We start from the raw sequence: 18,771 nt of genomic DNA on the forward strand, positions 1-18,771 counted from the left end.
AAGTTGCTAGTTAAAGTTGTAACAATCCTAGTCCTTGCTTGGTCATTCGCTAGCACCTACCGGGCGGGGCAAACGGCTTTGTTGATTATCTCGACTAAGGACGAATATAGAGGGACGTTGCATGAGAAGGAGTTGCGAAAATTTTTTGCACAATGTGCGGAAAAAAGTGCAAGCGAAAATTTTTTTCTAGAATTTGCGCACATCTTGAAATGCCTTCAGAAATGTGCGTTCTAACTCTAACTCTAACTCTAACTCTAACAACGCCACGCACCTGTTGCATTGCATGGAATGCCAGCGTTCAGGCTCGTTAGCCATTGTATAGACCAGTGGTGGGCAACCATTTTCTAGTCGCGGGGGAAAAAAAAACTCAGAAAGGTCTCTGCGGGCCCATAACTTTTAAGTTTTTAAAAAGTTAAGAGTTTACGGATCGTGCTATACCAACCGCAACGACTGTTAATAAGGAACTGGGGTATTTTAAAAATGAAAAAAAATATCATAAAAATTTAACTAGGTTATATGTTACACTTGGTACAGTAACAAGATGTGCAAATACGCAAAAAAATTGTTTAAAAATATGAGGAATCGCCCCGTGCCCAGTTTATAAAACATGTCGCGAGCCGCATGATTTGCGTTGTCGGGCCGTAGGTTGTCCACCTCTGGTATAGACGGTTTCTGCATGAAAACCGCGCGGTTTTGGCCTTTATCGGTAAGTCGTTGTTTTGCGCACCTGAAATAGGCCCTTAGTACAGGCCAATCTATATTTATTTTGCCGCATTGAATTTCTCTTTAACGATATTTAGTTTTACAAAACGGGATTTGTATAGGGGAAACCTGTTTGCTGTTATTAACAAGTGCAAAATTGAACTGCATGCTGTCCTAATTGTGAAAGCAAAACTGCAATTATTGTAGGCTTTAATAGCGAGCAACTTTACATTTGTAATCTGGACATAGTCACGTCTTGTCCCAAGCTCTCACATAAGCAGGATAGACAAAAAAAATAATTGACCGTATTACAGTTCGTCTTAAAAAGGCTCTATACATTTTAGGGGAGGGGACTTTAAATTTTAGGGGGGGTGGGATTTTTTAAATAATCCAGTGTATTTCGCCACTTTAAAGCCAAGCGGCCAACCTTTTATTCTAAAAAAACCGGTATACTTTGCATGAAGCTAAACAAACTACCAAAGGCTTATAGGCACAGAAATCGAAGCGCCGGATAAAACCAGCAACTATTATACCTTATCACAACAATCGAGTCAAGAATGTAGTCAAGACGAGGCTTATATATTGAATCGGCAAAAACTCAATTCACTTGGTAAACAGTAACGAGGAGATCAGACAAATGTTTTGGACGTAAATAACTACTGCTGAATTATAGACACCGTTGACGTCGTTCGCAAGCTAACCAAGAAAAAACCTGTTCGCAGATTTAAAAAAATTCTGTAAAAAGGCCCTTTTTAATATTCTTGACGCCTTTTAAATGTTGCTTGAAAACATGTACAAACCTTTAAATTAGCAATGTTGTTATATACACTGTAACTGTTTAACAACGGTCTGAGAAATAAATGATTAACTTTAAGGTTGTTTAAGAATAAAATGTTTAAAATCGTTCTTTTATTCAACTAAGACGTATCTTAAACATGCCTAACGTTTTTTTTAAGTTCAAAATATTTAGTATTTGCCTAAATCAAAAACTCAAACAAAGCTGGGAGTAACTGGACTAGACTATTAACATAAAATAACATTAAACGCGGCTAATTTGTAATGTAATATATAAAGCGGCTAATTTTGTCAAGTAATATCTAAACACAAAACTAAAACAAATTTGGGGAATCACTGGTCTACACTATTAAAACATAAAATAACATAAAATGCGGCTAATTTTGTCATGTAGTATATATGTTGTGGAAATACTGGATTTAAATTTAACTTAAAATCAAGTAGTTTTGTGACCTATATTCTCGGTGGTTAAAGAAACTTTTGAAAAAGTTCCACCGGGCAAAGTTCGCCTCCAAGCACATTTCGCCCCTGACAGTTAACGGGGTAAAATGATTTCTCAATTTAAAAACGTTCTCCTAACTCGACCTAACTTTTCTCGCGTTTGTGTGTGCAGAAACGTCCGGCGATAGTAACAGCAGTATGTTTACGTTTACACCGTGCATCCTTGCCTTGGTCCTTACTGGTTTGCAGCAATGTCTGCCGACAAGCGCGGACAAGCAGCTCATGGTGTGTGAGAAAATCGACGAAGATTCAACAACCTACCCTGCTCAAATAAGTGTGCTCCTTTTTTCTACGTATCTTACATAATTTTTATTTTGACGTTTTTTGGGACATATTCGATTATGGTAATTTTCTTTACCCTTTAAGAAAAAGTATAACGAAAGTTGTTGATAATACACAGTTCTACCTAATCCAAGCCATGAATCATTAATAGTAGCAATGCTATGTGACTCGGCCGGGTAAAGCTAGAACAAAGTTTTTCTCGTCTAAAAGCCCCGACTTAACGAATAAAAGTTCGTATACTTCCCCCTTAACACTTGGCCATTGTAGAAATATTGCCGTCTGGCCGCCGAAACTGATCGACCCTGAATAACCAATTGAATTCATTTCTTTAAGGTCAGACAAACTGCCCAGGCGTGTTGTACAACAACGTCTGCTATTGGCTGCCTTTCTCCAGCCTCAAGATGGGAATGTTCGACACCAAGACAAAAGCGCTGAACTACTGCGCGATGTTCAACGGTACCCTGGTCGACATTGAGAGCGAGCAAATGTACGACGCTCTCTACCTTTATCTGCAGATGACCTGGAACTACTATATCGACGACACAGACAATAACGGGGTGGACTTATGGCTGGCCTCCATCTACCAGGTGAGGTACACCAACAAGAGTTAATGTTATCTCGCCAAAAAACGATTGCTTTGTTTAAAGCAGTAAACCGACTTCTTGATTGACGCTTGGTTCATTATTTTTCTTTAGTGTGTCTCAAACCCATGCGTCGGGACCTAAAGTTGTGTCGTCGTTTGGTTTGGTTGGGTCGCTAAACGCATTCGTTTACAAGACTATATATAGATATCTTAGGATCGATTTATCAAAAAAAAGCTCAAAAATTAAAAACAAAAACAAAAATACAATAATAGGGCTCATGTTACTGAAGTTTCGTTCACGTTATGCCAAAAAATTCACTGAAGAGAAACGGCTGTACTGTGATACATAACTTTTGTTGCAACACAGCGAAGAACACTGAGTTGCGTTGTCGTTCGCCAAATCAATTTTCTGGTGGTGCGAATAAATCAAATTGATGCAAAGTAGGCTGCTTTTTGAAAATCATAGATTTATTTATAAATCACACCAGGTTACCATTTGTTTGTATTGTGGCACATTTGCAACGATGTATCACAAACAAGGATGTTAATCACGGGAAAGCATGCTTTCGGCATGGTGCGTTTTTTTGAACAGTATAATTGGTAATGTGGGTGGTCTCTATTACTGCTGGGGGAAAGGTGACGAACATAGCGACAACTTTCAAACTTAAAATCGCGGGTGTTTCGTTAAAAATGTCACTTTTATATCAAATTTAGACAGGAATGTAACGCATTGAGCACAGAGAAAATACAGGTGCAATTTTTAATAAGTTTGCATTAATTATGTGGTTGGTGGGATTAACCCAACCGCTCAAGGTTAAAATACGTGAAAATTTTGCACACAACAACTTACAATGCCTTGTTGCCAAAATGCAAAAACAACTTTATTCAACAAGAGCAGAATACTATATAGTTGCGCAAATAGCGTCGTCAGTTCTGCTAAGATTCTGCAAACACAACGAAACACCAAAATTATATATCAATAAAACTATTCACAAGTCTAAAATGCCAAGACCAGAATTACTATACAGTTCAAACCAATACTGAAGTAAAAAATGTAAAAGGAAGAACAACTATAATAAAATAACTTAATACATAAAAAACTTCAACCAACATTGCATTTTGGCGCAGGGAGGCCAGTTTCTGAGTGCCAATGGCGGGCCAATCTATACTTATGTGAGAACCGAATACACTCCTCACACAAGTACTTCAGTGGTACTTACAGTCAAGACAAGAGCATCGAGACCCGAATCACAGTGCGGTTATTATACACCGTCTACGACAGACATCTTGGGCGTGCCCTTCTGCCGCCTTTAAGCGCGAGTGGAAAGAATCGACCGTAAAGTTGATGTAAATTTAGGCCTACTGCAGATAGTTGCTTTGCATGCTTCACTTCTAAGAGTTCATTGTTCAGTTGTCGATAATTTGTCCAACCTATAGTTTGCTAAGGCTATATTTGAGCCAAAGCAAACATCACTGTATATTTTCTTTTAGTTTAGACCGGGGTTCTTAAACCGGGGTCCATGGACCCCTTGGGGGGTCTGTGAACTAGTTTAAGGGGGTCCATGAAGGCTTAATTAAAATATTAGTCTATATTTAAGAAGTGTTCATTTCTTCAAAGAAAATAGAAACTAAAACAGTTTTGCACTGAATGTATTTAGTCTCCAATTCACTTTCAAATTTTGTAACCAAAATCAACAAATTTATGAAGTCTATGTGTATTGTCACGTCAATTTAGGCCGTCTTTTTCAATTTTCTTGCCTACCATGGTTCACGCGAAGCCAAAAAAATTAAGGTGTCCCCTGTAACAAAAAAGTTTAAGAACCCCTGGTTTAGACTGTTTCACTAACTCTTTGCTCTAGTTTCAATGTTATCTTTCCACTCATCATGGTACAGTAATACACAAAGAGCCTGGATAGTTGTCATTCATGGACCGATAAATTCGTGCCTCGCCTCGCAAAAACAATAAAAAGCTGTAAAAGCAAACGTTCTTGTGGTATTTGTGATGCAGTTTACACACAAGCTGATCTTAATTTTGTGGATCACTCAGTAGCTTGCAGAACCATAGGTCGTGATGGGATTCTCAAAGCAATAAATTGAGTCTAAATTCGATCTTTAGGGTTTACATATATGTTAGTAAATCACCCTAATATGTGCAAAGGCATTTCATACAGCCAGGGTGTAGAAATGGCTATTATACCAGGCCTACAAATCCAATTCCGAAATTTGTGGGTTACTCATGACACAATGGACATATTACAAAACAGTTTAATCGGTTATATGCATTAAAAAGCTTATTTAACTGTAATGATTTGTATTGTAATTAAGCCCATAAAGTCTATTGTTTCAAGGCGTCGTGTAATATTTTACCTAAAAACAAATATCCGAATCCGCCATTGTTTTCGCAGTGGTTTTAGGTAGTGGGCCTTCAATAGCTCTGAAAAGAGTGTTTTGGGCCGCGACCAAAAAAGTTTGTCGATCACTGGCCTACACCAATATGCAGGCATTTTTACATAGCTTAAAAATTAGTGCCTTAAGACGATTAGCGCCTCCAATTTTTGCAACAAGTCTTGACTTTTGGCACAAAAGTGTCGATTGCAGTTTTACATCCTTTTTTAAGTTTGTCGACTTTTCTCCTGTAGGTTTAATTTTCCGTTAACTTCGAAGTATAGGTAATAAATAAAGAAAAGGTACAATACTTCGTGTTTTTTGGGGGGGAGGAATTGACAATGTTTCGGCTTTGGAGGAATAGGTAAAAACTGTGAGAACCACTGGTCCATACAAAAAGAGATTTACATCCATAAATCTACAACAAAAGGTCTTTTATCTATTAGGCTCCTTATGTGATTTTATAGGATTGAAGTAAAAATAAAGGGCCCACTGTCATCGGCGCGTTTTGGCGAACCAGTGGCACATGTTCGATTTTAGTGTCATTTTGTGTCGTAGCTGTACCATAGCCTCTTCTATTATTATGGGTGACATAACAGCGTTGCTTGTCCTGTGCGTCACAGGCTTGTCCTGTGCGTTACTATAAATTAGCACGTACATTCAATTTGAATCGTATATATATTTTATTTGCGTATGTTTCGCGCTACGTTTATATATTCTTTTCTACCATTATTTAATCGCACTTCAGAAGGTTGTTTTGTTTCGCATAGTAAATTTTCCTGGAGATGTGGTTTAACTGAACAACTGAACAAACCAAGTCCATAAAAATGTTTTTTTCTCGGTGTCATCAAGTCAAGCAATAACTCAATTTCCTGCCGAAAAGTGATCATATTTTGCGTTTCATATAACGCTTAAATTTATAGCGTTTGTTTTCATTCTTGTGTCTTACAAACTTGCAGTGTCTAACTATGTTAACAAAGTAACACATGGGCTTAATTCAACAACAAACAGCCGAACTCGCAAAGATGCATCACTCAAATATAATTGACTTCTGTTACTGGATCTTAATGTGTTTGCTTGGTTATTAGGACTTATTTCTGCTTCCACTTTCAAACGATTTTAGCACATCGCGACTACTACAATAAAATCGGACTTTTTGGCTGGTTTTCCAAAGCGACATTTAACTTAAAAGACAACAACGCAAAACCTCTACGAAATGAGTTAAAGCATGCTTTTAAAAGCGTATTGCCTGCCAAGCGCAACTGCGCCCCGAAAATGGTGAGAGATTCCTTTTCTTGGCGCATAGGATTCCTTTTGTGTTACAACTGAGGTGCGTGCACAATGCACTGCCCCAGAAAAATATGGGGTGCGAGCAGCCCTGGTTAAGAAACCCTTCCTTAGATGGATGCTTTTTAGGGGTCCGCATTAACAAAAACATAAGAGTCCGTGATGTAAGATTTGTTTTTAGACTTAGTGGTTAAATTTCAACGATTGTTACAAAATTACATAGTTTCATTTAGAGCATTATGGTTGGAGGTTGTAGTAAGACGTATTAGGAATATTAAAGCCATACAGATGCGTGCATAAACACAACGATGTTGATAACGAATAAAAAATTATTTGTGAAAAATTGAAATTGTGAAAAATTAATGTCTAATTGTGTATGGGCTTTAATAATCCTACTACATCTTACGAAGTAAGATTCGTGCCCAATAATACTAGCGTTTGCCCAGTATGAAAATTTCTTAAATGGATATGCCACTTGTCACTTGTTTAGTTTAAAGTTGAAGTTGTAGTAAGGTAGTTAGAATAATAAAGCGCATACAGAAGTAGGCGCAGTAGTACAACGATGTTTGAAACGAATAAAGAATTATTCGAAATTGTAGAAAATAATACCTGCCCGGTACTTTTGTATGGGCCTTGCTATTCTTAGCAAACCTTACAAAGTTTATTTGTTTAACTCTGCTAATTCAGCCATTGCAATCGTGCCAATTAAAACGAGCATTTGCCCAGTATAAACATTTATTAGGTGGATGTCCAGCAGAGTTCCTGAGCAGAAACTCTTCGGTTAAAAATGAAAAGTCAATAATTGCCAAAGAAGTAATGACTTTTCTGTTCCCGTTTGAGACCAAACCCTGTCTTAGATGGATGCCCAGCAGTCACTTGTTCAGTTTGACGTTGAGGTTGACGTGACGTGAATAGCTGGTGGCGCGAAGCTCGAGCCCTCGACCGAAGTTGCGCTTGGCGTTTCCCCCCACGCCCGCCACTCGCACCATCGTTCCTCGCACCGGCTTGCTTCCCCCTTTTCCGTCTCCGCTGATGGTCGCTGAAGCAAGAACGCGGCAGGTTTAGTTCAGGTATATTGTATTCGACTATAGTCTGGCATCGGCGTGGCAATGTTGCAATGACTAAAGTCAATGACTTGACTTGTGTACTTATGTCACGTTTTTCAAATTGACTTAACTTAAGTAGTTTGGGCAAAATGCTTCGGCTTTAATTAGTCTTCCGAACAAATGGCTTGACTTGACGTACTGTAGGTTTTTTGGACAAATGACTTGGTTTGAAACGAAGCGTTTTCATTAAAAAATGTGTTTGTAGGTTTAATTTTAATGACAAGGAATTGACTTGCTCTAAATATGATTTGACTGGGACTTGACTTGGAATGGACTTGCTCTAATTATGATTTGACTGCGACTTGACTTGGAATGGACTTGCTCTAAATATGAATTGACTGGGTCTTGACTTGTCATTTATTTAAAAAGGCTTGAGTTAGACGTAAATTATTTTTACAAATCACTTGACTGGAACTTCAGTCATTTTTAAATGACTTGTATACAACACTACGGCGTGCTAAAAGTGACGCTAGTAAGTGTTAAGCCCAGTGCACACCGCCGTCGTTGGTATGCCAATGCACACCGCGTCAAAGCATACGGAGAGAAGCGAATTTTTGCGGCTCTCACGATGCGATAAGTGCTTACTACAACGGCCCGATCAAGTAGGATTCAATCCTACTTCGTCGTGCGTCGTTAACGCGTCGGGAAGCTCTTTGTTGAAAAAAAAATTGTTGATTAAGAATTTGGGCAAACGCCACCTTATTATTTTTACCAGTTGAAGGCTTTTCGGCTGTAAACGATAAATGTCGTTATGTTTTACGTAAATTGTTGAACTTAAATGTGAAAAGTAGTGTTCAATGTTATAAGTAATGATGGTATTATGGTTGATGCAACAGATAAACACAAAGTAAACATGGTGGAATGCAAAATTAGTACATTTGAAGCAATATTTAGGTAAGTTTGGCAATCTTTTTAGACGTGTATGAGTTGCTGATATGTTATAAAAACATATGTCAAACCAGTTTTATGATGCACTATACTGTACGTAACTCATTTCAAACAAAAACAACAAACAATTTTTATTAAATTTTATAATCAGTGTCTCTTATTGATGTACTTGTGACCGTAAAACATTTGTCGTTTTTAGTAGAATGAGCCAGTATTGTAAACAAGTCATTTCAAAATGACTTAAGTCCCAGTAAAGTCATTTGTAAAACACGTAAGTCTAAGTCAAGTCATATGTAAAAGTCTTTATGAATAAATAATAAGTCAAGTCCCAGTCAAGTCATAATTAAAGCAAGTCAATTCCGAGTCAAGTCCTTGTCATAAATCTCCACGGTAAACTATTAAAATAGAGAAAACCCGGCCGATTATGAACAATACGTTAACTAAAAACTATAGCATTAAGGCAATAGAGGGTAAGCAAATTGTTTCATGTGCAAAGAATTGGATTGTTACGAAAAAATGCTTAACGAAAACACCTATAATTTCAACCAGAGTCAATTTTTAAAACACTTAATCAAGTTTTAAGTCAAGTCAAGTCATTTGGGCCAAATGACTTAAGTCAAGGTAAGTCAAGTTATTTGAAAACAGTTAACAAAGTGCACTCAAGTCAGTCAAGTCATTGACATAAGTCATAACAACAGTGGAATGAGAAGCATAAAATTAACGTGTCACCATCACTACAGTATATCGTTAAAAGAAGTTTTACAGATTTAAGTACGAGATAAAAATAATAAGTTAAGATCAAAACCCGTACGATAGTAATTAGACTGAACTCGAAGAAACCAATGTTTTCGTTAGTTTAATAAGTTAATAACCTGTACACGGTTATATTTTTATAACCTAAAAAATTGTTAGAGTACCTACTTAGCTTCCTCAGTGCATGTGATAATAGGCCTATGACCTTTTTTGTAACAGGCTATTTTATTTCAAATAATTTTCACACATATACTTTACGAGATCCCTTTTAATGTTAGGTTATTAATGTTTACTTTGCTAATTCCTCTATTGCTCGTAGCTATATCACTTATCACAGTTTAAAATTCAATTTTTAATTTAAACAACCTAACTTGCTTTGGATTTAAACTAGGACTTTTTTTTAGGATACCAAATGACTTAATATTAAGGTAGTTTTCAAATGACCTAACTTGGACTTTAGCAATTTTAATGCCTATAGCAGTGGTTCTCAACCTTTGGTAACCTGTCGAACCCCTATGTTATTCTGCAAGCGTCCGTCGAACCTCAAATTTTCGCTAAGTAGGCCTATTCGTTTCTTCCTTCTAGCAGCTGAAACTGGGCTCATTCAAATTACAAACTTGCATTTATATAGGTCAAATCGTCCAAACTTTCAATTAATAACGTTACATGACACCTTGGCACATAAAAGAGATTCGAATTTAGCTTGTAACTACAGCATTTGTAGTTCAGAGGACGTTCGCGCCGAACCCCTGAAACAGCTGCGTCAAACTCCAAGGGTTCGATCGAAACATCATGGTTAAGAACCACTGGCTTATAGAATGAATATAACAATGATTAAATCAGGCCAGAATCCCCGTTCGGAATTACGTTCGCTTGAGCGCCAAATGCTCCACAAATTCCCGTTTAAACTTACCCGTCGTTCTCCCCATCTGCAAGGGGTCGGTCTGCGACGAAGTTGCCTGGCGTGATTCTGTGTGAAGGATGGCGAGCAAGCTGGAGCACTTTGCCGAGTCGGCGGCCTGGCGTTCCTTCATCAGTCGCAACTCGCTTGTCAACTTTCGCATTTCGTCCTAAATAAAAATATTTCGAATTAAAAAAAATAAATAAAATGGCGAAAAAAGCAAACACACTAGGAAAGGACTCGCGCAGCTAACCATTTATATTTATGCATCGTCATAGTTCCCAGGGCTGCGGAGTCGGGTAAAAATATCCCGAGTCCGATTCCGGCCAAAATAATTAATAAACCCGAGTCCCGAGTCCGACTCCGGCCAAATGTGCGAATTTGTCGAGTCAGACTCTCAACAGCCTGTATTTTACTCATTGACGTAACATGGTTAAGCTGGTTATACCGCAATCCACTCATATAGGGGTGTCATATTATTCACCCACACGCATACATGGTTGAAAAATATTCAACCATACACAGTCCACTTTCACAATAAACAGATTGCGGCCCTATCAGTTTTCGAAATTTCGTGACTCAGGCGGTCTTTCTCGAGTCCCAAATCCGACTTCAGCAAAATAAACATGAGTCCGACTCCACAGCGCTGATAGGTCCTCTTTTCAAAGCCGAGTATCGGTCGGAAGTTTGCACGGATCATAAAACCGCAAATAAGCGTAATTTGTTCGGGTATATTTGCATACATAAAAGATATGTCTTGCAAATCAAAGAATACGGTTCATCATTGTGCACTCCGAAGAGAAATTGTTCGGTAAAAAAATACTCGTATAGTTTCATACTTAACTAACACGCGCGCACACTTTTTTTTCCCAGTTTATAAACACGCCACGGAACACAAATAAAACAAGTGGTCGCACAAAGTAAATTGGTTCGATTCTATTTTACCAAAGGAATAAAGGCAAATCGAAAGACTTTGATTGCCAAAAAAACACCTTGGCTTTAAAACAGCCTGAGCGCTTCGAAACAATGCGATGCACAAAATATAGGATTAGTGGGTTTTCGTTATAGTTACCCTCTTTTCTTGTCGCATGACGAATTGCTTAAGTTTTTGTTGGTAAATTTACAGCTAAACTAGGGGAAGGTTGCCCATGATGGGACACGTTGTTATTTTTTTTTTTTAATGATTGTAGTTCCCAATTATAACAATAATTTTGAATAATATCATGCCTACTGGATACCTCTGCCCTTAACGCTTAAAAACACTTATAACTTTGCCTCTATAGCGTTCTAACTTTTTTATAAAATCGTCTTAGAAAAAACGTTGCTGTGTACCGTCTTTAGAAACCAGAGTTTCATATGATGGGACAGTGTGATTCGCAAGATGGGACAGGAAGACCATATACAGAAGATATACTGGCTGCTTATAACTACAAAATAATTTGAAAAACTTACCTGTATAAGTAAGCCTGGTAAATTACACATATATTAGTAAAAAATGAATTTTATACAACTTTAACAAATATGAAATAACTTAAATATAAAAATAATAAAACCAGCAAGAAAACACCCCTATTTTCTTTATGATGGCTACCATTGGGTGCTTCAAAAAATAATTGAGAATTGGGGCTACCTTATGGCACGTTGATATAATCCCCAAGTCCCGACTCAGGCAACGTTCCATTTAGGGCAACCTTCCCGTATCAACTAAAAATTGAAAGTGTTTTGGTGCCAAAAGGTACACGGCGGTTCAGGTGAATCGACTGGCAGCACAATTGGTGAAAGAACCCGAAACGAAGTGTTATACTCAACTTACCGACGAAAGACAGTCATCAACTGTGAACCCTGCAAACAAGCAGTTTTGAACTTGTCATAGTTTTACTTCTAACAAGCAAGTAAGCTTTGATGATCTTTGCATAAGCTTTTGATGATCTTTGCATAAGCTTTTGATGATCTTTTAGTCTGTTGCAACTTGTTGTAGTAGCCTACTTATAATTAAAAAAGGCTAAAATCAACACCAACAAAGTAAATTGGATTTAACCGTGAGGAAAGAGGCGGCATCGCGAACAACTGTTAAAACTTAAATTCTCCTTTGCCACGATTTTTACCACCAATGGTTTTACCTCTGTTTTCAGGAAATTGGTTTCCGCTTTTCGTATGCTCTCTCTCGCTTTATCCATGTCCTCTTCCACCATTTCAATATCCTGTTTCACTTTCGAGTGTGCCTCGTCCAAACGTTGCGACTCCCTTTGCTGGGAAGAGTGACGCTCCTGCAGCTTTCGAGTGTCGTTCTTCGTCCTGTCGAAGTTGTGGCGATAGAACTTCAGTAAAAATGTTTAGAACACAAGAATGGAAGCAGTGATTAGGTATGAATCCTAATTATTGAAAACTAGACCAATTATTATTTTAGATGTTGCATTTTTTCCATCCATCTTTCTCATTATTCCAAAGGTCGTTTCCACCTGGAGTCAGGTTAAATTCATCAGTAATCTTTAATACATGTGGGGTTATAGAATATTGGACATTTCTGATAGGAAATCAGTTGTATTTTTAATCTATCGGTGACATTTTAAATCATCGTGACAAGCGGACGAAATTCGCACAACGAACACATCAATTAAACGTAACAAATAAGTTTAAACAAATATTATTTAACAAAACAAAATCAACGTAATGGTGCAAAATAAATTTTGACAAAAACAGCAATTTTAATTATTTGAAAGTGTGGCTCAAGTTCCTTTAATGCTATTTTGGCAAGAAAATTGTGAATGTAGAAAAACATTTGACGTTTACGAGCTAATACCATTAATAAAACTAATACTTCCCACAAGTATAAATAAAACCAAAAAAATAAACTATTGTTTGCATTGCCTAAAAAAATATTCCTGTTAATAACTTGATTTGGCTTCAGAAAATCCAGGCACCACTGATTCGTCCGACGTTCAAATGAACGACAAATTTCATTAAATTCAACATCTCCACCATCAGTGAAATTGTAATCATCAGAAAGTATAATTTATATTTATAAATGCGAAACAGATTAAATTTTAATAATACAGTCGTTATTGTTCTCATTCAAATTTGTGAACTAAAAATAAAATTTAGACTTTTAAACCGCATGTATACAAGTAAAATGATTCCCATTGGCCATTACAAGAATTGAGTAATCAAATTCAATCCCTTCTAATATTGAAATGATTTTTTCTGTATGGGGTTAGTTAGTAAAATTATTTTTAAAATGGCCTAAAGTCCTGAATTCTCTTCTACCAACAGCTATACGTTATTCACTTCTGAACAGCGTCGGATATTTCCTTTTTGAGAGCTATCTCTTCGTCTAGATTCTCCTTAGCTTGTTTAATGTGAGTCTTCAGGTTTTCCAAGTTGCGATTCTTCGTATGGATTTCGGTCTTTAACTCTTCGTTCTTTTGTTTGGCGAGTTCGATATGAGTAGCAGTTTCTGAGCCAGAATTAGGGGCAACGTTTTATTTTATTTGTAATCTAAATAGTAAATGAAGCCATTTTTTCATTCTAGGTGCTTTCATAAAAAGCTATCAAAGCAATATTTTTTATCGCATTTTGAGTTAGCTTAAAGCGATTCCGTGCAATTATAAAGAGGTGAAATACTAAAATATAATAGTACGATAAAGTTATGATTAGCAGGTGGCAAACGCTGGCCCAGAATGAGGTGCAATTTTATTTGTAGGCCTGTTACAAGTATAATCGGCCAAGTTTATTTTTCGACGTAGCTTCATGCAAAGCTGTCAACGCAATATTTAAAATCGTCTTTGAGTTAGCATAAAGCGATTCAATTAAATCGTGAACTGGTAAACTACCAAAATATAGCCTGTTGCAGTGCTTCTTAAACATTTTTAGTTTTGTTTACCCCTAGAATCTATCTTTAGATTTCATTCACCCTTGATTTTGTTTTTGGAAATTCTTACTTGTTGAGTTAGCAGTTTGAACACCCGAAATATCCGTCAATCATCCATTTCTTACGGTTCACCCTTATTCACCCCTTTGGTTGGTTTACCCCTGCAAAAATTGTATTCACCCTGGGGTGAACCATTCACCTGATTAAGAAAAACTGGGCCCTAATGGAAAATAAGGTTCTAATAAACAGTTATATAAACCGTAAAATTACCCCTTATCTTGTCTCCCAGTTCCTTAGACTGCGCTCTAATGGCATCGGTCTCCTGTCCTTTAATGCGGGCCACGTTCTCATGAACTACTGCTTGTTGTTCTCGCGCGTCTGCACGGTCCCGCATGGTGGCGCTCACGCGCTGTAGCCTCAGGTTTTCGGATCGCAGGTCGTTAATGGTGCGCTGTGAACGGTGCTTCGCCACATACCTTCCAGGAGATAAATGTTTATGGATGCCTTTGTTAATTGTTTGGTATTTTGCGACTACCTTTAAAACCGACTCTTAAGCTTTGACTAAGATGCTATAATAAAGGTTGAGACGATGGTTATATTATAAGGTTTTTCACACTATACGACATGATTATTTTTTGTATGAAGTCATTCTTGGCCGATTACGGAATGATTTGGGTGGGCGGCAAATCGCTTTTATTTCGATGTCTGAGCGAAGTTCGGTTTGGTTTTAACGAGATTAAGTTAGTTGTCCATCAACAAATTACCAAAGTCATAAATTTACCTAATAAAGGCCAGAAAGCAATCCGCTTCAACCCAGGTTCACAACGTGTAAACAAGTAATCAATGTCAAATGTTGAGTCAAAGCAAAAAATCTTGCCTGTCAAGATGGAGTTGGCGTGCCAGCTGCTTGTTTTCAGTTTTTAGATGATTAACCTCGTTCCGCAGATCAGCCAGAATCGATGCCTGAAACAAACCGAATGTCGGCGTCAGTATGGTTTATTACCGTTCGATCGAAACAATTTTTAGCAGCATTTTTTTATTTGACCACTTTGGTTAATCCACCTAAACTTTTTAGTTTAAATTGAGAAGTCAGCCCAACGATTTGCTCGCATTTAAAGCATGATTGGTTGAAATTTAATTATGACTTGGTTGAATACATCCCGAACCCGGAATTCCGAGTCCCACTCAATTTTGCAAGTTTGTTAAGTTCGGTGTTCGGCTTCGACTATAAGGCTAGTATTCCACTTGTACTCAAGGTTTTTTGTAACTGGGTGGATATACAGTAATCCGCCAACAGGGGTTAGGCCTATATATTACTCATTCACCCACAAAGCGTGACTGGAATATATTCTACCATATTATGGTATTATACCTTCACGATTTACAGTATGCGGTCTAATGAGTTCCGAATTCGGTACCGAGCATGCGCATGTCGGACTCGAGACAAGTGAAGTTTTTTTGGACCACATCGGAGAACAACTAAATTTACGTGACTTTTTGCCATTTTTGACTGTCCTAACTATAATATAAGCTGTTTCTACTCTTTGCTTACTTGATATTTATTAAGCTCTTTTGATGTTCCCGTAAACGAAAGCTTTTTCATTTCCTGACAACAATAAATTAGTTTGATATCTCTAGGATCACTAAACAAGAAAAATAATTAAACAGCAAGAGTTTTCCACCGGCCAAAACATGGGTTTCATTATTGCCAACACAAAAACATTGATAAACGCCGCTTACAGCTAGGTTTCATAGCAATGTTCCAAATTTTTTGACTCACACATTACCGTATATATCATTAAGAAACGGCCTTTTACTAAGTGTCGTTACCACATAAAACAATGGTTCACAACCGGGGTGCCGCGGCACTCTAGGGCAGTGCTTCTTAAACTTGTTTAGTTTTCTTCACCCCTAGCATCTATCTCCAGATTTCATTCACCCTTGTCTCATGAGAACCTATCTCGTCTGTATATAACAGCACATCCGGAATCTCCGCCCCGCTCGCAAGCTATCATCCATTTCTGGCGATTTACCCTTATTTACCCCTTTCGGTTGGTTCACCCCTGCAAAAACTTTATTCACCTGATTAAGAAACACTGCTCTAGGGGTTCATTTTTAACGCTCAAGGGTGCCGAGAGATATTTCAAATTATTTAGGATCCCAATTTTTGCTCTATTGGTAAGCTTCTTGATACAATTTTTTGTGTACCGGTACGATAAAATTCCCAAAATTTAAAAAGATTTTATTCAACCTTGTTGAACATATGCTGTTTGAATCTTGTTTATTGTAACGTTACAGTTAACCACTCAGCAAAATAGCAGCAAGGGTGCCGCGAACTATTTATTATTTCTGTAGTGTGCCCCAAGCCAAAAAAAAGTTACGAAACACTGACTTAAACAATTGTCCAGACCTGACTTGGGCAACTAAACAGATAATCCTGGGTTGTCTAAATCAAAGAATCAGAGAACAATACGGCTACTTCTAATTCATAATCTACTTGGTGAATCCCTTGTGTGCATTATAAATTCGAGTTGTAATCTAATTCAAGTTTTACCAAAAATTCTACTTTGTCTAACGGCATTTTAGTTCGTCAGTCGGAACATGGAATCTGGATTAGTTCCATTCGGTCGTAACAAATTGTATTTGTAGGTGCATTTTAACGTCTAAACAGAATAAGCTATTAAAGAGTATCAATATCACCGCAGGAATTTTTGCAATCCCAATTCTTATAAAAATAAACTGCGACCTAATTAATTGCGAATTGTTTTAATCTTACTTGAAACCACTAATATGCTCTAACTTTAATTCTAATCTATTTCGGCAAAACTGAAAGGATGTAATTTTATAATCTAATTTTGACAAGCTAAATTAGATATTATACGTGTTATAGTTGGTTCCCTTAGAGTTTTTCGCTCACAACTGATAAACGAGTTGATAGCCTACTTTTAAACAGTTGGCTACAACCCTTGTGACGTTCGATAAAGTCCAAAGTAAGCCATTAACTCATGTTAAGTCACACATCTTTACTTTTTCAATTGAGATTAAAAATTGTAACATATTTGGCGGACCGGCGAAAAAGCTGACCGGTGCCTGTCCGCGGACCGGCGGTTGAGAACTACTGACCTAAAACAGTAACTGCAAAAAAAAAACTATTAACCGTTATGAAGAACTATAGTTAGTAGGCTACCCCACAATAACGATTATTATAAATGATGACAAAATATGTTAAATAGACGTAGGGTCGTAGGCCTTCGTTTAAATATGTTTAAATATACCTAGTGCCATATAAATTGTACACTCCAGTCAGTCTGGTAATAAACTTGTTTATGTAATATGATACATTATAGGCTTTATTGTAATGTGGTATCTTGTACACACCAGTAGGCCTATATACACCCAACCAATGTGGTACAACAAACTTTATCAATTCTGGTACACCCTGGGGTCTACAATACACCCGGTTGAAAAGCACTGACCTAAACCATAAGTCCTGACTTGTACAACTAAACTGGATAATTGTATAGTTGTCTAATTCGAAGAATTGGAGGACAAATACGGCTAATTCGAATTCTAATCTACTTAGTGGATGCCTTGCGTGCTCCACTTCAAGAACTTATCTATAATTCGAGCTTTACCAAAATATGTCACTTTGTCCAACGGCGTTTAATTCCTCAGTCGGAACATGGAATTTGGATTATTACTAGCCTATTCGGTCGTAACAAATTGTAGGTGTATTTTACAGTCTTAAAAAGAATGGCTTATTAAAAATTAAAACTATTACCACACAAACACATTCCTATGAAAATAACCTGCGATTTAAACCTATAATTGAATGTGAATTAAGTTATTTAATTCGAATTCTATAGTTTAAAGAGTTTTTCACTGTTTTAAAAGTTCCTAATTTTACCCTAATTTGGAAACACCAAAAGGCCCTAATTTTAATTCTAGCTAGTCTATTTCGGGAAACTGAAAGAATCTAATTTTAATTCTAATCTAATTTTGACAAGCTAAAATAAATTTAATTGTTTAAGCCTGAACTCTAAGGCCAACAGAAACGTTATAAATAAACAGGTCCCATGTCCGATTGTATTTATAGCGGATAAGTTCCAATTTCAGACACGTTAGCAGACTTACCCTTGGTGAGACACCAAGTTTTTGCTCAGGCGAAGTCATTCTGCATAAGTCTGCTCCTCAAATTTCTGCTTATCGAAAGCCAGTATAAATTCCTGCTTCTCAAATGACAAGACCCGAAACGGCGACGAAGTTCTACCACATTGCATATTTTATCCGAACGTTCGCGTGATGAATATTTTATGACGACTTTAGCTTTAATCGAATCCGGCGGCAATGCAATTCAGCGAGTAATCAACTATACATACCCACAAAATTTTGGAGTCGCTTCGACAATGTACGGCCATATAATCAACAGATGGCGATTTGACGAAAACTATATTTTATATTTCATTGCAATTTTTTTATCAAGCAATGGCGTTTCTTTTCTGCACCAACTTATTACCATTACTTTTTCAAGATCGACGCGTTTCTGACTAAAAAGCGCCTCGACAAAAGTCTATAATTGTCTTAAAGTTTCTTCTAATTTCCGGCTTGCTGAGATTAAACTGTTTAACAGTCTTGTTGCTCAGCCGAAACTCTATTAAGTTGAAGTTCTAATTATATAGGCTACAGTTGGTTTAAAATCTTGAAAAGCGGTCGGACAATT

General features: G+C 37.2%; 2 protein-coding genes across 2 annotated transcripts; one reads left to right on the forward strand and one right to left on the reverse strand.

Moving 5' to 3' along the window:
* Positions 1-2,136: 2,136 nt before the first annotated feature.
* On the forward strand, positions 2,137-4,360 carry LOC146159065 (uncharacterized). Its single transcript, XM_083384848.1, has 3 exons — positions 2,137-2,272; positions 2,614-2,867; positions 3,992-4,360. Exons 1-3 carry the CDS (start codon positions 2,137-2,139, stop codon positions 4,175-4,177), a joined length of 576 nt encoding a protein of 191 aa, XP_083240974.1. The 3' UTR covers positions 4,178-4,360.
* Positions 4,361-7,407: 3,047 nt separating this feature from the next.
* Positions 7,408-18,224, reverse strand: LOC146159066 (uncharacterized). The gene is made up of 7 exons (XM_083384849.1): positions 18,186-18,224; positions 14,929-15,014; positions 14,322-14,527; positions 13,469-13,637; positions 12,304-12,478; positions 10,196-10,352; positions 7,408-7,574 (listed from the first exon to the last, which is right to left on the reverse strand). The coding sequence occupies exons 1-7, from the start codon at positions 18,222-18,224 to the stop codon at positions 7,408-7,410; spliced, it is 999 nt and encodes a 332-aa protein (XP_083240975.1).
* Between the last annotated feature and the right edge of the window lie 547 nt (positions 18,225-18,771).

The sequence above is a fragment of the Ascidiella aspersa genome, chromosome 3 (genome assembly GCF_963924565.1).
Source record: "Ascidiella aspersa chromosome 3, kaAscAspe10.2, whole genome shotgun sequence".
Classification (NCBI taxonomy): Eukaryota; Metazoa; Chordata; class Ascidiacea; order Phlebobranchia; family Ascidiidae; genus Ascidiella; species Ascidiella aspersa.